Genomic DNA, 26039 nt, shown 5'->3' with positions numbered 1-26039 from the left:
TTCTAAGCATACAGGCACCGCTGTAAGGCTTTGTGGGATTTTGTGGTTGGATCTAGGTTATAAAGACAAACCGGGACAACTTCATAGATGAGCTTTAAAATAAGGACAAATAAGCAAGTGGTGAATGCAACAGTTTTGTGGGGATGGTGTGATGCAAAGGTTAGTGTCTACTTGAAACTAGCCAGGATCGGTTAATTAGCAGTGTCACAGAAGAGACAGAAATGTGTTCATGCTCAAGTTTAGCCTCTTTCAACCTGCACCTGTTCTTTACTCACCAGGGTTTGTCTATCACTGATTAGCTACAGAGCAGAGATGACACATTAACTAACCTTGAACTGGAGACTGACAGTGGGTTTTCGGTGCTTGCTTCCACATTTAAGAGTGTCCTGATTGTTGCGACTTGAAACATGTTCAAATAGATCATAGATGAAATCAAGACTGAAATGGAAAAGTAAAACAGTATTTCTGAAGTGGATCTTAACAGACTATGAGGTTCACCACTGTAGAATGCAAAGAAAGCACTGTCTCTTAGCAAGAAGCTCCTCCATCAAAAACTCACTTATTGATTTTCTCCACAATTTTTAATAAACAATAGATTTCGACTTTGCAGAATTTATGCAGGGGATTAAAAATAAAAACAAAACAAGGAGGTTCTTTCTTCTCTACTCCAAACACATCATTAGGGAAATGAAGTGTGAAGTCCTAGAGGCTTTACTGCATTTTACTCCACTCACTCAACCAAAACTCCAGCAGACGGCAACTGGAATTGTACCCGAACTAAGACTGGTTAGGGAAGTAACACAAAATAGCCACCCATGTAAGCCTCACTTTAGATACCAGCTGTGCATGCTGTTTTCTACTCTATCAGTTAGGTACCCTCCTCTTACTATTTCTACAGAAACACAGATATTTTAATTCAAGCTCCACACAGATGTTGGTGCAAAAGCAAAACTAGGCCCAGCCAAGTTTAACTCATTTGTTCTTTTTACCTAGATGCTTCAATTGACAGATGTTATAGCCAAAATGTCATAAATCCAGAACAAATAACATAGAGAGGGAAATGCTTATTAACTGTTTCCCCTCCACAGAAGGGCTTAAGGGATTTACAAACAAGCAACTTGCACGGCAAGGCAGGGTGACTGGATGGGATAGGGGAGGGCAGTAGATGAGACAGCAATCCCCAGGCTCAGCTCCCTCTTCTTCTACTGTTCCTCTGTGTGTCCTGAAGCCTCAACCAAATACCTACAAAAAGGGATGTGGTACTGCCCCAGCTCACAGGGTACCACTGTAAGGACCCCAAGACCTTACACAGCAGAACGACACAAGACATGTAGGTACCAAAGGCATCCAAGCTCAAGCTTTCAGTCAGAAAAATCTTAACAGAAGTTCTCCCCTTGAAGCAATTACTGTATGGCAGCTTGCACTGTGGTAGTCCCCGACAGCAAGTGTTCAACCAAATTAGGGAATACCAGAAATACAAAAGTGAAGTAAAAAAACACACATACATGCTGCCTATGAGGCACTCTGAAACAGTTAAAAACCACTAACAGCTTCCACAATCCTTACTCATTACAGAGTAGCAAGTGAGTTCCCTAGGAATGCCCTGGACTGAACAGCAACAAGGTACTCTACAATATAGGTAAACTCGACTTTGTGAGAACCTGTTACAGTCAGATCTGCTTACAGGCAACTCTGATATGCTCATTTCTGTGATATGATATGCTCATCTCTATTTCATTCTATGCTCATTCCAGGTCTGTCAAGGTCTGATGCTATGCAACATCTAACATACTCAGACCCCAGCAGAATTAGGTGATCAATCCTGGCAGAATTAGTTGATACAACACCCCTTTTTCCTTAACAATCCTGGCAGAATTAGTTGATACAACACCCCTTTTTCCTTAACAAAAACGGCAGAAACTTACCTGCTTTCACGTAACAAGTTCAGGAGATCATCTCTGAAAGTATCTCTGTTCTTCTCCAAGATCCCCCTGACATCATACTGGACCTAGAAGGAAACAGAACTGGTTCAAACAACAAAGCCAAACAGTCAGGCACCTCTCACAAGAGCGGTACTGTAAAAAGTGCAGAGGGAACAGAGTGCTTTAGTTAATTTTGAACAGCCTTGGGGGAAAATTAAGCTAATGAAAATTCTGCTTGGAATAATTTCAGCAAATAAAAATTACCTCCCCAGCGTAGTGCTTCACTCCAAAGTTGTGAACGGCAACCCTTGGTTTTACATAAAAAGGATTGTTCTAATTGGAGGGGGAAAAAAAGAGAAAAATATTTGGAGGGGGTTGTCACATTATCCTCTCAACCCATACCTAAATAGACCATTGTCTTCCAGTGAACTCCCTGGAAGATTAGTGCTCCAAAAGCAAACAAGCAATTCATAATGATAATAGGATTTGTTAGTCTGGGCTGCTTCACATGCAGTAATAACAGATTTATAGTATATAAAAAGGCATTACACTAAACCTGAACCCCATCTGTCAGAACCATCTACAAAAGGCACTTTGAAAGAGAAGGTTCTATCTTAAGCTGGCAGTTATGAAGATTGGTGGATATGCTTGCATCCCAGAAATCGTGAAAAATAATTCAAGGATCCCAAATAAAGGTAACACTAACCTGGACAGAGGGAACAGCAAACTTCCAGTGAATGACGTAATTTACTGAATGATGTGAATACTTCATTAAATCAAGGGAATTGAAGATCTAAATAATCTGACCTACTGCAGGTTGACAGAGTTCTAATTAAGAGTAGAATTTGACTGATTCACCACAATGGAAAGCTTTAACTGAACAGCAACAAGGATATGTTCTTCCAGTAACTAACTCAGCCTTGACAGCAAATTATATGGATTGCCATGGAAGTAGGATCACATCCAAAAAAGCCTCTAGAACTATGCACCCATATGTTTGAACCATGAATTTCTACAGAAGCAAAGAGATCCTACATAATTTGCACAGAAAATATCAGCAAAACATCACATACAGCATGCTGGGCATTCAACTTCTCCAGTAAGGTGGAGTCAGTAGCTTGAGGAAAATGGCTCTCCTCATTGATGAGTGCCAGTAGTCCCAGTTTCTAGAATAGCAAGAAGAGGGAGAAGATGAATTAGTGCACAGATGGACACAGCTGTTTTCCCCAGTTTGGAAAAATCACAAAGTCCTTGAAGTTGCTGTGTGCAGAGAGGCACAAAAAAGTCATATACTACTAAAACACCAGTCTTGAAGGTGACTGCAATCCTATTTTTCTGGCAACACCCCTTTTGAAATACAGAGCACATGATCTGTGGGCAAAATAAAGAAAAACGAGCTACTGGAAGAATCAACAGTTCTCCTGATGTAGGCAGTTTTTAGATGCATGCAATGACACTGCCCCAGAACATATCCCCAGCCTCCAAGATCTCCAACGATCAGGAGTCCGAGGAGTTTGTAAAACAGCCTTTCAAAAAAGTTTCTTCCATATGATTATGTACCCAGTTGTTGAACCAATGCAAACTTTTAGCACCCACAGTGCCCAGGGGCAGAGCAAAAGATAGACAGTTTAACTTTGCCCTGCGTGAAGCACAACCTCCCTTTGCTTTGCATATACCCCTGTGTAATTTCCTTTGATGCTCCTTACTTCTCATGCTAGAAGAGGTGGTAAACAAAGCAAGCTGCCCAACAATTAATTAATGTGTCCAGCAAGCTCCAGGTTGATACAGCCTCTCAGAAAAACACAGTTCTCTGGGTGCACATTTTAATAAGCCATGTCCCAAGGGCCCAGAGCAGCTCCTGAAAAGCCACACTGCCCTGACTGCAGTCACGTCCTGCCAGCTGGATCTCCTGCCCGCTGCCACTCGCTTCTGTGCTCGGCTGAGCTCTTGCAATCACACACCCAGCCATGGAGATAAGCTCACACAGCCCGCCTGGACCGATGGCAAGAGTGAGCATGGATCAAATTACTCCTTTTAACCATCTCCAAATACTGCTTTTGTATATAATCACACACAGAGAAAAGTTGCTACAAGGAAAAGAGCTCACAATATAATTCTCAATATAAACATACATGAAAATGATCTGATTAAAAGTTTGCTATTTAAACATGCAAGCTCTACCAGTCTCTTCACTTGTTCTTTGTATTAACAAATATTTTTAAGACCTATTACTGCAGAAGAAAAACGAACAATAGGTAACAGTATCAAATTCTTTCTTACCTTTTCAATAAGATCCAAGCACTCTCCATTGTCTGTCCAATCAATATCTTCCCAAATTAGTCCTTCCCTAAGGAAAATAAAGCAGGCCTTTTAATTGAAATTATTTTAGTTGTAGAAATAGGAGAAGCTGGTGTATTTATCTTGCAAATCACAGCAAAATCAGCCTGCTTTTATAAAATACACAGCTCCAGACAGAGATTTTCAAAGGAAGCCAAGGTAGCTGCAAACTAAGATTTCAAGTGAATACCATATTGTCGAAATTCTTTCAAATTTGTCCTCTCTCTCTTACCTGCTGTACTCCAGTTGCTCCAAGGAAAAGATGTGCTTGTTGAAATACTCCTGAAGCTTCTCATTTGCATAGTTAATATTGAACTGCTCAAAACGGTTTACCTAAAGAGACAAGAAATTTTCAAAAATGCATACACTTCAAGTATTTTAATTTGTAAACAAGGGAATGGGTTAAGTCATAACATGTTTAACAATCAAGTTCCAGAGAAGAGGATAAAAATATGTAAAGCAATAAAGCAGAAATATCAGACAAGCCATTTGAATAAGCTTTTGAAACCTACCTCAAAGTTTTCAAATCCAAATATGTCCAAAATTCCAATAGTCTTGAAGTCTTCCTTGCTCCTGATTCTGCTATTGATTTTCTTAATGACCCAAGCAAAACACTGAGAATAAAGTGCCATAGCCATAGAATCTCTGCTGTCTATTGCCTGCATTAAAGAAATACACAACACATCAACCACCCCTTGACTGAGAAATGACCAGACTCTGCTGGTCAGTGTCCTTAGCACAGCACAAAGCAATGTATAATGCAAGAGGCTTCCTATTCCTATGTAGCTTGACAGCAATTATACTAACACTTACAAGGCATCATGATTTGAGATTTAACAGTTTAGCTTAAAACAGCTGTACACCTATGTGGCTTTAAAATTACATTTCAAGGCTAAAGCATTCAAAAAACTAGGAAATTATAAACTTAAGTTGCGGAGGAAGGAAGAAGTAGTGTAGGAAATAATACCTTAACTCACCCTTTTCCAGAGGGAAGCATAATGTTATGCCTACCTATTTCTAATTCCCTTCTTGTAAATTATAAAAATATTTCTCCTGAAAATTTTGAAAAAACACCCCCCTGACACAAGTCTCCAAAATGAAAAGAATATCAGCCTACATGTTTAGAATTTGAAAAAAATGGTAAGTAATCAGGCTTCATAAAAGTAACAGGAGACAAGCTACGAGTCCTGGCCAGAATAATAGATGGGATCTTGGTTACAACTCTGATGCATGAGCTAAGCTTCTGTTCTTGAGTGACCAATGACTTCTCTGGACTTGAAGACTGAGACATCTTTCAAAGACCCTAAAAACACGTCAAAACTGAGATGCCTTTACCTGTTGTATACTAAGAGGTGTTAGGATTTCTTCTCCCCTGAGTATCATCGACCTCTGTGTCAATGCTTCTGTTAGCTGTGTGGAGTCCAACCCCAGTAACTCAGCAGATCTACCCAGGGCTGGAAAAGAAGAAAGAAAAATACAAATATGTCCTTCAATGTACAAAGTTATGAAACCAGTTTTGTTTTCTACCATTATTATTACTACTACCACCACCACCATTTTAGATGCTCCTGAAATGACAGGGTTTAGAGATGAAAACACAACTAGAAATTCTAGGATACTGTTTTGCTGCTCATGAAAAGGCATAAATATGTACATCTGAGGGAAATTAGCAGTAGAAATACATCACAGGTAAGTCACAAATATTTATTTTTCTCCTACATGTCAATAATTCAAACAATCCACTACTTGCCCTAACACATTTTTCCAAACACAAACAGTAATTGACTCTTTTCCACATGAATGTGTTTCTGCTTTGCTTGGGATGATGAGGATAAACCAATGAAATTTTTCTTCCATGCATACTTTAATTTCCAGTTTTGCTATAATGTGGTATAAAAAGCAGTACAGAATGCTACTCTCTAATGCCATATTTAAACAAACATTTTAAATGCCCACCAGCTCAATCTTTAGACATACCAGCACATTCTTTCAGATATGTAACTGAAATATTGAAAGCTCTAAAAAAAGATACTTTCAGTGAAGGTCTTGGTTAGGGAATGTATTTGAGCACTTAAGTTTTATCAACTTGAGAATATTTCAAAGAAGGAATTAAATTCAAATAGAATTTCATTACTGTTAATGGAATAAATATGTGTCCAAGGTCTTCCCAAATGAAGACCCAGTATACAGCAGCAGACTACTGTGCCTTATTTGTCAAACCCCATCCTCCCAAAGTAACATTCTAATCAACGTTTACAGATGTTAAAAAGTAGTAAAACCCTTTCACTGCCTGTCCTTGCTATGTTCAGATATACTAACAACAAATAAGGCTTTCAGAACCCCAAGAAACCTTCAGATTTGGATGCACAGCCTTCTCACCTGTTTTAAAGGACACTTGTGCCCCGCCAGCAGTGATGAACTCAACGTTTCCCAGATGCAAAATGCCAGCCAACAGCCTCAGAACTTCTTGTACTTCCTCCCTGCTGAACTCCATCACTTCCATTGCAGTCTGGAATGACATGTGAGCTTCTTCAATAACATGTACACAGACTCAAAAATAGGAGGCCTTGGAAAAGCAAGTCAGGACTAAAAGAAAGCTGGCTGAAGTCCATTCCTTTGGTTTCATCCCAAATTGAATACACTCAAAGGCATCACTGGGACATCTTGGAACATGTAAGTATTGCTCTGCTTTTAAGAAATTTCATTTTGATGCTGTAATGATGTTGTAATTTGCTTTCAAATTCATCATTAAAATCATATAAATATTGGAACGACCTACTGAGCTGTGCATCAGATGCAATTACTCTAATTTGAATTATTAATTGATTACCTCCTGCGTGTTTTTACCAAAATTTGCCTACTGGCCTTGTAGGTAACAAGGCATGGGGGAGGAAAAACACAGCAGCATGTAAGATTTGATCATTTTTGTGCCCAAACATGCACCTTTCCAATGTGGTCTGACAACTTCCAGCAAAACTGAGGAGGAAAGCTATCTATATAAAAAGTGCTGAATTTATGAATAAACAATATGGCAACAATCAAGGCTCCACTACATAAATGAGGAAAAGAGCAAATAATAAAACACTAAAAGAAGTACTAAAACAAGAGGAACAAATGCTTTCCTTTGACACAGAAAGGGTAATTGTATGCCTTTGAAATGACCAAACTTTCCAAATTTGGGTGTCACATGAGCCTTTTTGAGACCAGATCACAGTTTTGTACCCTTACAGACTCATTATGGTATAGTCAATGCAGGTGTTTGACAGAGGACACATTTTATCTTTCATAAATCATCCAGTACAAATGGAAAAGCCTCAGACTCATCCCACAATTCAAAGCAGAGTAGTGATAATGGTTGAAGGTTTAATTTGTAAAGAAGACCTCTCACAACAAAAGGGCAGCAGCACTACGAGTTCATCTCCCTGCTCACTGTGCTGCTCCTCCCTGTCTCCTACAAAAAAAGTTTCCCTTAAGTAACATTTCCAAGACTTAGACTGCAATAAAAGCAGGCAGAGGAGATGACTACAATAGGGAAAGACAGGTGAGGGTGAGCTGCAGGGGTTTCTGCCCACCTCCTGCTCTGGGAATGCAGGCTGGCACCCCCTGCTCCCAGCCTGCCCATGCTGCGGGCAGCAGGCAAACATCACCTGCCCAGCTGATTTCATGCCCTGCCTACCCTGGGATGATTAGCACAAATTAAATGTCATGCTAATTAACTTCAGCATGTGACTACAATATAGACAGGCTACCAACTTTTCCAACACTTCCTTCCACCACACAAGATGAGAGATTTTTACTCTAAAAAAACCTGCTGCATCCACTACACATTCATTTGTCAATTTAGCAAAAAGGTTACCATAGCTAAGAAAAACAGTTTGGTGAAGGGCATAAAACCAAGCATTTGATCTGATTTTTAAAATCTAACACACATCACCTCAGTGCTACAATACCCAATTAGTGTGATCAGTATAGACTAATTGCTGTGGATGTAAGATATAAAGATATCCAGAGAGATTCCATCAGGACTCGGTTTTCAATCTGTGCTTATGTTTTCATAACTCTGTTGTGTAAATTACTGTACACAATTGGATTTCCCAGCTGCAACTTAGAGTCACAGGTGCTTCACTCCCTGTGTGCTGCACTGCAGGCTCCACCCAGTAGATGCCACATGATTTGGGCAAAGCTTTCAGATTGAAAAACAGTGAAAAAAAAATTAAAAAAAAAAATATATATATACATATCTGTAGCATAAAACAATGCGGGGAAAGGCAAATGCATGTAAAAGTCTTACTGACTTCCCAACAGATACTATTTTCATTTCAAAATGTAAGCATTTTGCTAAATTACAGCACACTTTGAAACAACGGAGTAAATGAAATACTGGAGGAAAGGTAAAGGCACGCTCAAAATGACATTGAAGCATTTTGAGAAAATGTAAGTCCCTGTAAGACTAATGCCTCAGTGAAAGAGCTGCACATGCAGGAAGGCACAGAAAGCCTTTGTACCCTGCTGTCAATGGACTCCACACACCCGAACTTCCAGCATTTTTAAAGCAAAAGAACTAGGGAAGCAACTCACAATGACTTCCTTGAAAGAATCTTTGTCGCTGATTGTCTTATCCGCTATACATCCAGACTGGTTCAGGTAGTGGTAGTTCTCAGGTACAGACAAGTAAAAAGCATCTAATGAGGAGAGAAAACAGGGTGAGTGAAAAGAAATACCAAAACAAAAGTACTCCACAAACTACTATATCAGAATTAAACAGGTCACAATTCATTTGCTCAGAAATTATAATAAGGCACAAGACAAAGTTTTACATTAAAATCAGATGGGGGGGTTATTTTGCTGGGTTTTATTTAGCTGCATAACAGAGTTAACTCTACTTTTTAGCATGCAAAGACAGCAGGCCCACAGGGAGATGCTGAGACAGCTTTAGGCAATTTTGCACATAAACAAATGTCATTTCTTTTGTTCAGTGGATTTATTCTTTATGAGAAAGGATTAGAACAACCAGAATTATTTATCTTTGTTGCTGTGGAGTTATTTAGTACCAGCAAAAATATTCAGCTTGAACAGAATGAGGCATGTTTGTCCCCAAGTCATTTTCCCAAGGCCACAGCAGAAGCTGGGAGAAAAAACTACCATCAGCTCAGTGATATTCTTCAGCTAAGTAGGTTCCTTTATCAAACTGAGCTCAAATTCACATTCACTGAATCCCATCTGAATAAATAACCTATTTCTCTGCTTGGGTTAGTGGGTTTCTGCAGTTAAATTCTCCACTGCTGTCACCACTGCTGACTGCTAGCAGAAAACCACTACAGTTGTGTGACTTGTGCTTTGTCACTCACCTTTCTCTCTCTCTTCCATCCCTGCCAGCAGAGCATAGAATATATGATAATTTCTTTCCCCGGGGTTTTGTCTTACTACACGATTCTGTCAAAGTAAAAAATAGTTTCCACTTAAGTGATCATTTTTAAGGACAGATTTTTTATCCACAGTTTCAGAGAAAACATTAAATCAAACACAATTAATTAAGCAAAAGCAAACGTGATCTTACTTTTTCCAATAAATCTGGAGCCAGCAAGAACAGCTTCAGTCAAGGAATAAAAAGCAATTAATGCAGAAGTTTTTTATAATCTTGCTTCTTTCATTTGAGACAATAGGAAGACTATCACTGTCTTCTCACAACATGCTAAGCATGCTTCATACAATACACCTACAACAAGATAAATAAAGTAGCAACAATGACAATATTGTAGCAGTTCTAATATCAGTGGATCAACACCTTCTCTTCCATCGCATCAAAACTGGACTTGGCAGATTCTGCATTTTAAACGACATCTGTTTTCTTTTGCTTTTTCCTTTCCCTAAAGGTTGGAAACAACTTCAAGAACTAAATCTGTCCCACTGCAAAAGCAGCTTAAGTTTAAAGAAGCAGGTAGGACCCTCTTGGAATATTCCTCATCCCCACTGCTCTGGTGCTCTAGGAGAGCTGGCTCATAGTCTGATTTTGCTAAATGCAGGACAAGTCCGAGGACTTAACCCACCCAGACTCACACTGCAGAAATTGAGCAGCTCTGCTCCTTCAAGTACTTTTCCAGAGAACTAAGCAGCTTATCTTTGGATATAGTAATGAGGGAAATGGCTCACAACTGAAGTTATTCCCAAAGACTCAGGCTGTTTTAGCTCACTAAATGGGAACATGCACATGAGCCATGCCATGCTAGCAGTAGCAATACAAAATGCTGGTCCTCCAAGAGTACATACACCCCACGCTGCCACAAAAGCGTGTGTGCATGTGTGAATTTGGTGTTGCTGCCTCCCCTTCCCACCTACATCAGCTCAGTTTAACTGCACATATTTCAGGACAGGGTGAAAGGACAAAGGCAAGACAGTTCTCCCTCAGTCCTCCATCAAGGAGGTACATGGGGACTTCCCACAAACAGGCATGAAATCACTAAACAAGGATACAATCCATAATTCTTCCTCCCTGAATGTTTCCTTTCTGACAGATGTTCAGCTGAATAAACTTCCCAAAGCGACTTGAGTTGTTGTTGTAAACAGTCTTCGCATTGCCAAAAGCTTCCATAATTGGACTGTGAAAACAAAAAACGACAGGAGTGTTAACATGTGACCAGCACGCCAACAGCTACACATGGGGCTGGGGAAAGGAACAACACTCTGACAAGCTCCCCTCTGACACTCTCCCCTCTGACACTCTCCTCAACAGCAGGCTACATCCCAGCATTACCCTCCATTTATTAGCAATGGGCATCTCAGCTTCCCACCAAAAGATGCAAGTATTCATGCAACAGGAAGATAAATCATGCTGAACTACTCTGCAGCTGCAGAGTAGTTACTGCTACTCGCTACTTTTGCAATCGCTCAAAAGATGCACGCAATGCTCACTGCAGTACTCAAATGATAGAAATAAGAAATCTCAGCACATGCAAATTGCTAGACAGATGTAAGGAGTCCTTGTCCTAAGGCAATTAAAAAAAATAACTACATCAAGATACAGCACGTACAGCAGAGATGAAGCAAGATAAACAAAAGTAATAGCATCTTAAATTGCCTTTGTTTTTAAATAGTTTAGAACCGTGTCATTTCATGTGAACACCAAGATTTCTTTTTTGCTTGAGTAGATTGTGTCCAATTTATCTGATCATTTACTCATCTGTGTTATCAGTTCTCCTTATCCTCCCTCTCCTCAGCATGCTTTTACCGCTTGAGCACTTAATCCTCACCGTGCTGTATCTTGTTCTAACGCATCCTCAGGCTACACAAACTGAACCAAAGGTTTCTCACTCCCATCACCCATTTCCCTCACTCTGATTATCTGAATTCAGCTCTACACAAAAATGAAAGCCACCATTAAAGCTTCATCCATTTCAAAACTCTGCATATTTTTGCTTCACCAAGAGATACCACCATGCTCACCACTCTCTAGAAGAGCCAGGTAATTTTGTTTAATGGAATATTTCCCTCTCTCCAATATTCATTTTATTGTTCAGTAAATACACACACACATATTTGATTACACTGCAAGCTCTTACTTCAATGTCAAGGTTCATGTCTTCTGAAAAAAATACCCATGTATTGAAAGATCTAGTACCTGCTCTCAAGAATAGCTTGCTCCACGCAGGAGGTCTTCTCTCTGGAGGACAGCTCCAGTGAATGTTGGCTCATTGCAGACAAGAACTTGAGAATCAGCTTAGTGCTCTCTGTCTTACCAGCACCACTTTCGCCACTGAAAGAAGAGGAGGAAATGGTTTGCACAGTCCCACTAGCCAGTGAAGAAGCCCTCTGGCTGGCCAGCCACACTCCACATTACTGGAAGTCAGGAAGACCGGGGTGATTAGAAATGATGGTCAGATGGAGACAGAACACCCTGTTAACTTCCTGAATATGACATCCAGGGAAAAACACAAGCTGTCCTTAGGCTTCATACTACTGCTCAGACAGCATTTCAAGGCACTGACTGCAAATGTACACACACCTAGGAGGCAACAAAGAGCTCTCTGAATGCAAACAATTATCCAACACTTCCCACTATCATGTTAAAGTCACAACAACGGCATGGCAATGGTCAGGGATAAAGACCAAACTACAAATTAAGATGGGAAAGTTTGGGATACGTTGCAGCAATCTAGCTAATGAAGGAGCCCTGCTGTGAAGGGGAGGAAGTTAAAGACACCAATGCTCATTCTAACACATAAAGGATACTTATAAAATTAATACTGAAATTCTTAGAGAACTACATACTCTTTAAACAAACTTTCTATATACCTATTGAAACAAACCAGTTTCATGTGAGTTCAAAATATACAATTTTCACCTCTCATTACCATCAAAGATGTAAAACCTCTCATCACCACCCACAGGAGAACAAAGCAATTTGATAATGCTAAATTGACATTCTCAAAACAAACTGTTAATAAGCAACCCTGCTGATACAAACAGAAGGCAATATACTCAGTTTCTCTTCAAAACCAACTCTCTAAAAAGGGAAAGTTTAAATTTGGCTCATTTCCCCAATATCCTTTCTCTTCAATTATGTAGCCTAAACACACACTGTGAGCCATTAAGAAATACAATTTGTGGGTAAAGTTTGTCTAGTTTTCTCACTCTTCATCTTGAGACATAGCACTGTATCCTAAGCTGTGGCCTAGTTCCTAATTAAGCTGTACCTAATTTCAGTTTACTCCCAAAGAGAGAGGGTATATTTTGGTCTTACTTCACGTTTTCCATTGTAGCAAGTGGGAATTTTGTCACTGACTTTGATGGAGCACAACTGGGCATGTGAAGCAAGCTTAGATAATTTGACAGTTCTATGTTGTGCCATTGCTGAGTAATGACCCCACTGGTTTTAGATTACAACAAAGTATAATGACGCTTTCTAGTAAAAAGCAAAGAAGAAAGGTACCACCCAAGAAAACAGCATGACATTTTCCTGCAAATGAATGTCAACAATAAAATTAGGGAATAGACACTCAGGAAACATAATGAGACATCTTCATTACCGCCAGTATGTTCCAGCAAGTGTGATACATCCATTACATTTAAACCACATAAAAAAAATTTCTGTAGTGTTTTTTTATGTAATTTTACCCTTAATGTCTGGCCTTTTCAGTATTCCTTCCTTTTCTCTTTGCAGGCCCTCACTCATCTCCTCTGCCCCAGAAACAAATATTTAATATTCCTGCATTTAATACTCACCATAAAAAACATTTCTACTAGTAGTTTTGAGAAAATTTCACAAACCCTTGCATTATTCTTGTCTAGTGCAATACATCATCCAGTGATACGCACCTCTTCCTGCCTAAATTCTCTCTCTCTGAGCCACATGTATAGCTCAACAGCAGGCACAGGGTGACACCTAAGAGGACATCACCTCTTTCACTAACACCATCTTTCCTCTGCCCCCACCCACAGTCCCCTCCTTTGGAGAATCTGTAGTTCTATGGAAGCTGAAAGTTACCCCACTGTAACTGAGAACCATAAAACAAGTGAGATACACAAAGCCAGTGGAAAAATACCTCCTGCACCTCTCTCTGGTACAGTTGGCATTACACACAATTATACGCTCTTGATTTTTTCTTGGAACAGGAGGGACTCAGAACTGGTTTGGTTCTGAACCTGCCCAGTGTCCTATTCTCACAGCTGCTAATTGGAGATGCCATGGAAGACATACAATACTTCCCTTCTGTGTTCTTCCAGCTTCCAGTTATTCGCTGTTCCGAGGCTTCCTGATCTGAATCTGTTTTTTCTGTGTCTTGTAGCCCTGAATGGATTTATGTTCTATGAGTTTCTAGCCATACTCCCTTAAAAAGCAAAGGAACAAGACTTGTTTTTTCAGATCCACCTCCTATTAGCTTCATGTGATACCTCTTAGTTCTCATGTTGGAAGGGGAAACCAACAATTCATCCTGGTGCTCTTTCTGCTGTGCATGACTTGATAGTGCTCCAAATTCAAGGTGCCTGTCTCCATTAGCCATTTCCCATGTTATACTTCTGACTGCTTTTTAAATTTTCCTCTGAACCACCTTCAGTTACACAAAGTCTGGATCCATCCAAAGAATGGGTTTAGACAATGTTCTCTACTGTTCTCTACTCATTTAGTAGTAACCACTCCATTCTATCCACTTTTACAGTTATGTGGGATTAATCTTTCAGTCCTTAGAAAGCTTTCACCTACAAGGTCAGTAAAAGGGTGAATTTTTTAGTGCAACCTTTCCAGCCCATGAGTTAAAGTGCCCAGCTTGTTCCACATCACTACATTCAGGATTGTGAACATATTAAGTCTGACAGCAGCCCCAAAGGCCCCCACTTAGAAGAGGTTTAGACTTTCTCCATGACTTGTTTTATGCAGGGCATCGTGCTAAGGGCACAGCAGCCTGGACTCATGACTGCCACAGTGTAAAAAGGGGTCACTGAGAGAGACTCCTCATTCTGAAGGATATAGCACTAAATCATTTCCCTGTTCTGTCTGGGTAAGAGACAGAACTGTCTGTAGTGGTTGCTAATCACAGGCACACCAAAGGCACTGGTCCATGGCCACCTCTGGAACTCCTAACCCAGCTCCTGAGTGGCCAAACAACCAGAAGCCCCACCTGGGGGAAGGTCCCAGGAAGGCCAAAGTGTACTTGAACTGAGACAGGAGGCCAGCACATGTCTTGACCCCACCTCCTCTTGGAATTCCTATCAGCTGAACACCGCTGGAACCGGGAGTGGTAGCTATACTTGTTCTTTTCTGTATCTTTTCTGCCTTTTTCTCTTTCTCTTTCTTCCTCTAATTCCCTCTTCTCGGAGTTTTGTGTAACTTAAAATTGGATGAGCTTAGAGTTTGCTAAGTTAATGGGCTAAGTTAATGCTGTTTTATGTTGATGGAATCCTGCTCTAAACTTTTGCAAAAGTTCTCTGACTTTCTGCAGTTGACAGTAAAGTTTTTTATTGTTTTGACCTCTGGAGAATATCTTGTCAGTATTTCTCCCATGCATCTGAGTACGTGAACAACTGTAAGTCCTTTTAAAAGTTTCATCAAGTGAGGTTTTTGGGGCTTTAAAACCCCAAGACAGACACACACAGATAAAATAGGCCCTTCGCGAAGGAAGTCTGCCTTATTTGAGCAATAGCCAAACAGCAAATATAGTTTGTCAAATGCATGTCTGAACTTTGGTGTGTCAGGACATCACATCCATCACAGGTCTGGGTCCCAAATAAAGAGTTTGGTTCACATTGATTTTCAAGCTGAAAAACAACAACAAAAAGTTTCAGGCCATCAGATGATAACAGAGAGAACAAATTGCTATCAGACAGTGATTTCCCACTCACAGCACTGACTTGAATGTCATACAAAGCAACTGTTGCTGCTCCCTCAACTGCTTTACACTTCTTTGGGAGTGCTCTGAAGTGGATCAGCTGCTATTTATCTGAGAGAAGAGCATGTGTTTGCTTCTGCACAGACTAAACCACCTTAAAAAACAAACCTAAAGATATTTTACTATTTGTGTAATAAAGAAGTGGAGGTTTGAACTTGGTCCCAACTTGTGAACTCCAGCTAATCATGGGGGAGCTCAGACCCTTTCCTACATCAGGACAAGTTGTTTGGCTATTGCTCAAATAAGATGGGCTTTCTTCATGTTCCTGAGGCACCCAGCTGAAAAATCAGAGGATTTTTTTAACATGGTGGTGGGCTTTTTTCTTTTCCTGTTTTAAAAGAAACTGGACCCTGTGATAAGGGTTCAGACCAACATGAAACTGAGAATTCATTGATGCAGATGTTTTTTGTCTACAGAAAAACTCTAGTTTTTTAGCCTGGGAGAGTTAAAACACCATTTCACAACTGTGTATATATTCTAATGCACCAGTTGCGTACAGCTTCTTCAGTGTGCTGTTTTGTTGACATTTTAGGCTGCTAAGTCCTCTTTATGCAGCATTATCCTGAATTAAAATTACAGAAATTGTGCATGTTACACAAACCAATAAATAAGCATCTTTGGGTGATTCTGCTTATTATCATCTCTTCTGTATTTCCTTCCTTTTCACCTCTGACCTGGGTGGTAATACTAGAAAAAAATGGTCTCACATTTATATCATATTCTGAGTCTTTATGATGACAGTTTTTAATTTGTGTTCTGAAATTCACCCTCTCACCCTACCCCAGTCAGAAAAATATCCCAATATTAATATTGCAAAACACTAGAAGCTTTTTCACAGGTTTTGGACCCAAAGCCTGAAGAAAGCAGCTCCAAACCAAAGCTGAGCTAATTCTGGGGGCCAGCAGGGGGCACTTCAAGTCCAGAGGATCATCAGAAAGCATTCCAAGCGCCGTCCTCCGTGGGGCTGTTTACAATTTGCTGCGGAGTGCTGAGATCCCAAGGTCAGGAGCAGCTCAAACTGCCAATCAGAACGTGAGACCTACCCGAATAATTCCCTCACTTTAACTACTGTGTTTTCGCGATGCAACAGAATTTCCCTCTTTATCATCTCTTACATTAAATGCAAGACCAGAATGTTTTTCTGAATTCAGACACTAAAGAGCTCCACTTGGCTATTTTCTTTTTTAAATGCCAGTAGTAACCAAGGAAATTACAGTGACAGTACAGTGACTTGTTGCAATGTCTAATTCTAAGCCAGTAAAAGAGGCAGGAATGACCAGGATGCTGAACTTACCAAGCACACTGTTAAACCTCCACTTTCTATGTCCTAAACTACGTATATGACCACAGGGACTTTCCTAAACCATATGAAGGCCAGGGAAACCTTCAGTAATTAAAAAAAATCCTATTCTGAGTCCTTCACAGACAGAGCAGATAATAGTCCTTTAGGAAAGCAGATTTGACTTCTTTTAATTAAAATTGTACATTTCCTCAATTTCTGCAGTATCAAGATACCCTTCTAAAGTTGTGTGCCACTTACCTGAAACACAGAACTTACACAAATCAGTGTTTCAATCCATGACCACAGTAAACAATTTTAAAAGGGATTCCTAATACAAAACTTCTCCATATTATGGCTTATCTGTACCAAAGTACATGGTTTACAGAGCAGAGAATGCTGAAGACTCCCCTGGAACATCACATTCTGCTTATGTCCATTTTAGGACATAACCTGCTTTCCTCTTGGCAGCTTGTGAGGAACTAGAATGAAAGGTAAAATACTGAGGCTCATACAGAATGGCAAAAATACCAATGGCCACCAGAAATTGTTTTGGTTCCCTAAATTTGTGTACACAGGCTGTTCACAAGTAACTGTCTGGCAATAAAACACAAAACCATGACTCCAGGCTAGCTATTGTCACATGAAAAAGATCTCTGGGCATTTCATTTTGCTTGGACTCTTACTTGGACCCATCTTTATATGTACAGAACTACGTATTAAATAATAAGAAGGAGAAATAAAGTTAAAGAAAGCTGAAAAAACACACTCTTCAGCTTTGTCTCACTGCCAGGCAGAATCTGCCTAGTGGTGAGAGCAGGTGGGCACTGAGACTGGAGAGCCTGCACAAAGTTGCATGCAGGCCTGGCTGTGTTGCAGCTAATCCACATTTCTGACAATGGCTTGGGTGCTGAACTACATGCACCAAATCCCCCTCTTATCCAGGAAGCCTTGCAACCTGGCCTAAAAGCCGAAATGTCAGTAGAAACTGCCTATTGGAAAAGGTGCTGCTCTCACTCTGCCTCATCCCCTCTCTGTCCCACTGTCTGCCCCATGTGTGTCAGTCCTACAGCCACCACAAGGCCTCCTAGGGAGGTCAGGAGACAGCCAAAATCATGTCAACTTGTGCCTGAAGAGCTCTACACACGTAACCTCATAGTGCAGGAAGGTGATGCCAAGTAGGCCTAATCTCAGAAATGTTGTGAAGGCAAGAGAGGAGAGGAAGCAGAAACACAAGCTCTCTCACCCCCCTGAGCATCACCCCCTGCCCAGAGGCCGGTCACTGGTGCCATCACCAGCGAGCTGCTCCTCCCGATCTGGCAGGCAAGGCTTTGGTCTCCCTGCCTGTGTGTGAGCCAACGCAGCTGAGCTGGCAGGCTAGGGAATGGGAAAAGAGCTGGCTGCGTTTTCAGCTCTTCTGGAGCCAGAGGGAAGGAGGAGCTGAAAGCAGTGAAAAGCTATTGAAATGCCAACTGCTCCCTAACGCACACTCGGCCACAGCCAGATCCTGAATACCAGCGAAACAGTGGTTCAAACGGGAAGCTATTAAATCACCATTAAATTAAAGCACAACAAGATTAAGCAAGGAAGATTAATCAGGCAGAAATAAGTGGCTGAAATGTGGAGGGGTTTCTCTTTTGCTATTCTTATTTACTGCATTTCTCAAGGCTGGTGGGTTACGTTTTTCTTTTCCTCTCCATACAGGAATCAGGGTCTAGTGGTGACAAACTACTGAGCTGCACAGAGATGTTTAAACTGGTGGGAAAACACATAAAACATTTGATGTGGGAAGACCAAAAAATGCACAAAATTACAATAGATTTTTTTCACTAAGTGACATTGGAAGAGGCATAAGAAAAAACGTTTTGTTAGAGGTCCACAGAATGACACAGAGCCAGCTCAGAACTCTCTTGAAACTGCTGTTTTAAAAGCCTGCTACCTTTTGGAGTTCTCCCCATGTGGCCCATAGCCACGCTCCCAAATCACCTTGAAAGGCTCACCATGAGGGGTACCCAAAGCAGCTGCAGCCACCACTCACCTGATGAGGATACACTGGTTGTCGTGGCGCTTCCAGAGGCAGCGGTAGCACTCGTTGGCCACGGCGAAGAGGTGAGGCGCAATCTCTCCCATGTGGTGCCTGCTGTATCGCTCCATGGCGGCGCAGTCGTACAGGCCCGGGATGCTCTTGTAGGGGTTCACGGAGGCAACTATCGAACCAATGTAGGTCTGCAAGCACACAGCACCCCCAGAGCTGTTACCACATGCGGGGTGGAACAGATCAACACTCTTCTCAAATGATAGACAAAAAAATACGCATTTGCAAAACCATAACAATACTTCAGATAAAGGTGGCCAGCAATTTTCCCTGATTTCTTCCTTTCCAATAAAAGCAACAAAAGGGTGAAAGTTGTTCCCACCTCTGTCATGTTCTCAGGCTTACCCCACCTATTACACTGAGCTTATTGACGGTACAAATCCCTGCCTTAATGCTGCCTACAGCTGCACGGTAATGCCTGTCAGCGCTGGCCTACAGCTGCTTCTCATGGGACTGCTGAACTAACTAAAAACCTGACTGTGCCTGAAGTAATGGTAGAAAAGTCTGCATTTCCATGTAGAGTATCCAAGTCCTTCTCTGCTACTCACTTTTAAAACAAGTATCAGGCATTATGGTAGACACTGGGACCATTATGTTTAGAATAGCAGGCTCCAAGAAAAGCATGTGAACCGGCAGATGCTCCAAAAACAGTGGGTTTCCGCAACTTTTTTATTATTAGTTTGATGCAGAAACAGCAGCTGTCAAGTCATTAATTTCTATCCCACTGCAATTAAAGAGCACATTGGTTCAAACCACCCAGGTAGCAGCTTATGCCCTCTCCCATTGCCTTAACTCATTAGGCTGCGGTAACCTGATCATTTGCAACAGTCTGTTCACAACGCGTTCAATTTCTCTCTCACCCTCTATCCACTTCAATGTATTTTTCGAATAAAATCAGATTAAGTGAGGTAGGAGATAACATTAAGCATGCTATCTCCACAGTTTCTGGGGCATGTGAAATTAATTGATATCTTGTATGGCGTGTGCAGCGTTACTGCTGCAATACCAATTTTGTTTTGTTAAACGCCCTTTCTGCAGTTGCAGGCAGGAAGCTAACACCTGGCTTCAACAGCCCTGCTCTGGACTGGTGAAGAGCCAGGCTGTGCAGCCTCCAGCCCTGTAACACAGCCCCCATGCACAGAGAGATGCCTCACCAGCAGTCAACCCTCTAGTCGCTGACAGAAACCAGCTGTGAAGCTGACAGCAGGACTGGGGCTCTCTTCATCTCCACCCTAACCAGAGAGGGATGGATAAGGGGAGCAGCATCTTGCATACCAGAGAAAGGCAGCCCCACATGCTCCTCCCGCAGCCTCCCTCTTCTCTGTACAGGCCCCCACAGGGCATTCACTAAGACACAGGGACCATCAGTTCCCCCAGACTTTCCTTTCCCCTCTATCAGTCTGGTTTTGCAGCATTTACAGCCCGCATTTATCTGCCTCCCTCTTTTTCTCCTCAATTAACATGCAATTATCACTGTGTATCAGCTCTCCTGTCTCACTGTTACCCTGCTGTTCCAGTCCCCATTATCCACCTGCTCACCCTCCATCAGGCCCGACACAAATTGCAGCTTAGAGCTTTTGCTAAGGGAACTGCTGTGGTGTCCTCAAAATCATGACGATTTTATTAGCAGTAAGGGGAATATCCCTCCTCACTGTAACTCCAGTACCTTTTACAGAGTGGTGAACTTTCAATCTGTATGTTTTATAGCACACCCCCCCCCCCCCACCCTCTCATGCTGTGCAACAGCTCAGAAGATTTCATTTAGAGGAGAGATACCATTTCAACATAAGATTGTATCGCAGGGCAATTACAGCACTGAGACAACAGGTTAATTTCCTGGGATCATCCCCTCTTGGTTTCTTAAATAAGTAATAAGTAACAAGGAAAGCTCTGAAAACAAACTTCCTCTGTTTGATACATATTTCAGCACAGCTTGCACAGGCAAAATTTTAAGAGGCTTCTTTTTTTTAATTACATGACTACAGCGCAAGTATGACCAATAAAACAGACTGCTACAGATCTTCTTCTTTACCTTATTAAAATCTGGCTAAAGACTTCTGAAAAGAGTAACTTGAGGCACACACAACAGATGCCATGACAAAGGCATAAATTAAAAAAACCCCATGAAATATGATACCATCTAATTTCATAACTAAATAACCACTCTATTGTTTCTGCATGATTAATACCTGACAGAACAGTATCTCCATGATAAAGCACTGGCAAAACTGCATCACCATGGGCTACACGTGGTGACTTTTCCTGCTTCTCCTCTTCTAAATAGTAAATACCAGAAGAGGTGACAGCAGCCCACTTCATCATGCATTTACGATGCGCAGTCTTTCACATGACTTAAGCACAATTTTTTTAAAGGGACAGAAAGACTTCCAGAACATGAGTCATTACTGTGAATAATAAAAGTTTATTAAATAAAGAGAGCTGCCTTCATTGCCTTGTAATTCAATAAGGTATAATAGAGAAACAGGCGGTGTGTTAAGGCAATAAAAGAAACCTGGTGAACAGCAGAAATGATACTGGTGAAAGCAATTTCTAAATCACCTCATGGAGTAATGCTTAGGACATGTCACTATTTTAAAAATTCCTTCTCTCTGTCTTTTTCTTTCACCAAAAATGTGAACCACCACAACCTCTGCTAACAAAGGTGCAGCTTTGTGGTTCCAGTTTTCTGGTGCTTTGAGTATGTACTACCTGTTTGCAGGACAAGTTAAATGCGTGCACACACTGCCACCAAATTACAATGGCATAAGAGAGAACAAACTCAGGACTTCAAAAAACAACCTCCTCATCCCAAGGCAGTATCACAAAAAAAGTATATTCTTCACAGACACAGTGTATCACATTTATCACCTACTGGGTGTCACAGTCCAACCCAAGAGCACCCACAACCAGGTATCTGCATGGACTAAGGAGTTAGCTGGCCCAAGCAAAAGTTCTGCCTTTACCCACGGTAGTTCAGCAAAGTATCAATGGGCTGAAGCAGCACTGTTATTAAAAACTATTCCAATTATTTTAAAAGTTCACATTAAAAGACCTATCTTCCAGAAGTCTTTGTAAATTGCCTCTGGGATACTCAACTGCAGCAAGATCTGCTGCTGCAAGAATCATTTCCTACATCACTTCCAGGCTTACTACTTATCCCATCCAATACCTATCACAGGGCCTTAGTAGTAGCAATATTTTATAAGCAGTAGATCCTAGACTCTACCCTGGCACCTCTAAGAGTCCCAAAGTTAGGGACTTGGGGGAGGGGAAAAGGGCACATGTACTCCCCTGAAGAAGAATGCTGCCACCTCCCAATTTCATAGAATCACAGAATGGCCTGGGTTGGAAGGAGAGCAAAGATCATCTAGTGCCAACATCCCCGTCATGGGCAGGGACACCTTCCACTAGAACAGGCTGCTCAATGCCCCATCCAATATGGCCTTTAACACTTCCTGGGATGAGGCATCCACAACTTCTCTAGGCAAACAGTTCCAGTGTCTCCCCACCCTCACAGTGAAGAATTTCTTCCTAATATCTAACCTAAACATACTCTCTTTCAGTTTGAAGCCATTCCCCCTCATCCTGTCACTACATGCCTCTGCAAAAATCCCCTCTCAATCTTTCTTGTAGGCTCCTCCACTTGCCCTTCCCTTGGGAACTCTGAGCAGCCGCACGACACAACCCCTTTCTTGTAGGGCAGACCTTCTGGTTTGGCAAATGCAAGCACCTTAGCAGCAGATTAAACCAGTGTAAAAATACACAAAAAATGCAGGACTGCTCAGCGGACATGTGTTGTCTCCCGAATGCTACTTCTGCACCAGACATCGTCATATGGCACACTACATGGGTTAACAGTCAGAAGCAGGATCTCTAAATTACTATATTATGGCAACATCACAAAGCAGGTGAAATTTCAGAAAAGGTATTTTCACATAAGAATGACACTTCCACTTTGCTTTTAAGACAGTAACCTAAATTTTCTTTTTGTTCTTTGCAGTTTCTAATCTGTTTCTGGAAGTCAATAATTACTTATTTGAATGAAAGCATTCCAAAGCAATTATGAATATGAGAAATGCTGCCAGAGCACTAGCAAGCGGACACAGGAGTTCTGAAGATTTCCAGTTGAAATAGTTGGAGAGCTTTTTCAGTGATATACTATGAGAACTCCTGTTACAAGCCTGACCCCTTAAATCCATGGCATTGAACAGGGCAGTTTAATATTCCCTGTTACATGACTGACTCAACACTTCACACAGAACCCCACACAAACTCTTGAACTACTTTGGTACAGACTAAACCAGCAACAACTTGTTATCAGATCACCACTAATATATTTATTTAAGCCAAAGAATAAATGAAAGTTGAGTTACTCAGCCTGAACCCCAATGCAGCACTTTGACTGCCATATTAAAGGTTGGGTTCCTCTTACACTTTCAAATTTTTACTGAAATTTTACATTGTTAATTCATCTCCTAAAACACTTTCGCTCACAAGCCACAGACAGTCCTGCTCCCCCTTTCAGCAGAAAGGAAAAACAATGGTTTGCTGATCCTCTACAAGGACTTTCAAAACTAGAAGTTCAAATCCTATCTTCTCAGCTAGACATTCAGTAAGGCAAGACAAAATGAAAGATGTACGTCAGAAAGGAAGCAATTTTTCATCAGTTCTTTGAACGTTTTTTGTTTCACTTGTTGCCTTCTGATAGCGATTAGCTTTGAGCCTCTGTCTTGAAATCATCCCACAGTTCTTCAAACACTGAAAACCAATTTGTTCTTTAACAAGGTTCAAGAGCTCACAAAGACTGCTGATACCCACAGAAATACTCTAGCAAAACTTAACATGGTCAGTGTAGTCCTGTCTAACACGAGAGGGTGTTTGGGTTTTTTTTTTAAATGAAGACACAATAAATTTACTTCAGTTTGATACCAAACAAATCTAAATTATGTAAAAAGTTTTATTGATCAAAATACAGTTTTTCAAGTTAGCTTAAAATTACAAGAAACAAGTTTGCAATGGATGAACAAAATAAAATTTGAAATGTCTTTCTTTCTCTTGTACAAAAGGCTCTCAGAAAAAAAGAAAAAAAGTAGAGTAAGAAATTTCCTCCTCAAATTTCTTTTCAGACTCTCTATAATGAAAAAGCAATAAAAAAGAAAACTGCCCTAATGGAAGACCACTTCATTAGTCCTGTAAATAAATAAATACACCAGGGCCACCCTGCTTTTCATCTTTTCTCCTTCACAGACACTTTTTAGAATTTTGGGGTGTAGCCTTTCAGGTTTGCTCCATATCCAGCAACCATCCACCTTCTACTTCTTCCCTTTCATATCAAAACTTCTCCACAATAACTTTCCTGTTTCTAAGGATCCTTTATGACATCTGTATTTTACCCAAGCTCGCTTTTCCCATGTAAGGTCATTAAACCTATTCTACACTGCTTTTCTCATGACCTTTCACCTTCTACATCAAGGTGTCCCTCTCTGTACTTCACAGACTTCCAGCATCTGAGACATCCCAGTCTTCCTTCTTTCATAAATAAATAAATAAAAAGCGGGAAGCAGGGAAGGACACACACTTTTTTAGGCTTTCCATATTTCATGCTACAGGGAGAGTGGGAGAGACAAGGCAGAAGCAGCCTGAAGGACCCTGTTAAAGGGCATTATGTGCTGCTCCTGAGCTAAATCTTTGATCCACAACGATAACCAAAACCAAAACTGCTTGCACTATTTAAACAGGCATAAGAAGACTGCATTACTCTATTTCTTTCTATCATTGTATTTCTTTACTGCCAACAGAAATCAAAATATTCTTCATAACTTGGAACCAGAAATGACGGAATAGATAAAATACAGAAATTAAGATGTTTTGTTACAGATATTAACATTGAGAAAGAGGACTTTGTCCAACTCTCTTAAGAGCACTTTCAAGCCTTTCTGCTTTAGATGAAAAATCTATGTTATTATAGAAAGAAAAGCATGGTTACAGATGCCTCAAAAAATATGTTTCTGGATAATTTTTGAACAACTCCTGACTCTCCTGGAGTCTCTTAAGGAACTGATTCTGTGTCTGAAAAGTAAAAGTATTTTTTAAAAAAGGGGGTATTGGTATCGACCTGCCAATTTATTCAACAAGTATTACTTTCTGGGCTTACCCTTAATATATAGGAAACTTCAAATAAAACTGCAGTGCAACCAGCTCACCTCAAAGATACTTCTATGTTACTTTTACACAAGGCATGGGAAAAGATTTTTATCACCATTCCACACAACCTCTGCGTCTCACTCACCTTTAAATCATCACGGCTACAGTAACATTACCAAATAACAAAACCAGTGTTTTCACAGAACGTGCAGTGGCAGGCGACTTTTAAAAGACTACAAAATAGCCATCTAGCTTCGTTACATTTTCAACACCAAATGTTACGGTGTCAGGATGAAAAACTTGGGAACAGAAGGGTTTGCTCCACACTGCAGGTATGGCCTTTGTGGTTCCCAGCTCTCTTAGGAGAAGGGATTAATGGTAATCAGGGCTGAGTTTATCCTGAGGCAAAGACAGCCAAACGTCTAGCACATACACATCAGCAGAAAAAGGAGAAAGATGACTGGGCCACATTTTGGTGTGCTTTTTAGGGGAGGCAGAAGAAGGGGCGATGGTATGCCATAAAGAGGATGGTAATTAATGCCCTCATTCATGCTAGGTCCTCGATTTATCCTCACCACTGTGGTAAGTATACCCCGTCCTTCAGCTAGTCCCATGCTAATTTCAGTGGGACAGAATCCAGTTGTCTCCTGTCTGAAGCCAAGCTTCTTTCTTAAAAACCATAATCAAAGTGAAGTACTAAACTACAATTTTCAATGTTTTTTAAAACTACATATTTTAAATGTTTTCAACCGGTCAAGCCATTTCTAAGATGGAAATGCCGTACTCTATAATCATCTTTACATGCTTGGGCTCCTGCAGTCTTCACCATGTCTGGTGACTCAGGGTGAGCTTCCAACCACGCAAATTTACATTAGCTTTGC

General features: G+C 40.8%; 1 protein-coding gene across 1 annotated transcript in view; it reads right to left on the bottom strand.

Moving 5' to 3' along the window:
* Nucleotides 1-26039, bottom strand: part of MYO10 (myosin X) — a 162435-nt gene that overhangs the window by 54364 nt on the left and 82032 nt on the right. Inside the window, exons 4-18 of the mRNA XM_042048727.1 lie at nucleotides 18958-19145; nucleotides 11875-12009; nucleotides 10731-10855; nucleotides 9817-9830; nucleotides 9608-9692; nucleotides 8838-8941; nucleotides 6639-6768; nucleotides 5595-5713; nucleotides 4772-4918; nucleotides 4492-4592; nucleotides 4203-4269; nucleotides 2996-3088; nucleotides 2187-2255; nucleotides 1926-2008; nucleotides 330-438 (exon numbers count right to left, since the gene is read on the bottom strand). Coding sequence (XP_041904661.1) covers nucleotides 330-438; nucleotides 1926-2008; nucleotides 2187-2255; nucleotides 2996-3088; nucleotides 4203-4269; nucleotides 4492-4592; nucleotides 4772-4918; nucleotides 5595-5713; nucleotides 6639-6768; nucleotides 8838-8941; nucleotides 9608-9692; nucleotides 9817-9830; nucleotides 10731-10855; nucleotides 11875-12009; nucleotides 18958-19145 — 1569 coding nt within the window. The remainder of the gene's footprint in view (nucleotides 1-329; nucleotides 439-1925; nucleotides 2009-2186; nucleotides 2256-2995; nucleotides 3089-4202; nucleotides 4270-4491; nucleotides 4593-4771; nucleotides 4919-5594; nucleotides 5714-6638; nucleotides 6769-8837; nucleotides 8942-9607; nucleotides 9693-9816; nucleotides 9831-10730; nucleotides 10856-11874; nucleotides 12010-18957; nucleotides 19146-26039) is intronic.

The sequence above is a fragment of the Corvus kubaryi genome, unplaced genomic scaffold, assembly GCF_017639235.1.
Source record: "Corvus kubaryi isolate FWS band 111438036 unplaced genomic scaffold, C.kubaryi_AGA036_p1.0 68, whole genome shotgun sequence".
NCBI classification, from domain to species: domain Eukaryota; kingdom Metazoa; phylum Chordata; class Aves; order Passeriformes; family Corvidae; genus Corvus; species Corvus kubaryi.
Note: the sequence above shows the minus strand (reverse complement) of the source record. Positions and strands in the feature narration are given on the sequence as shown.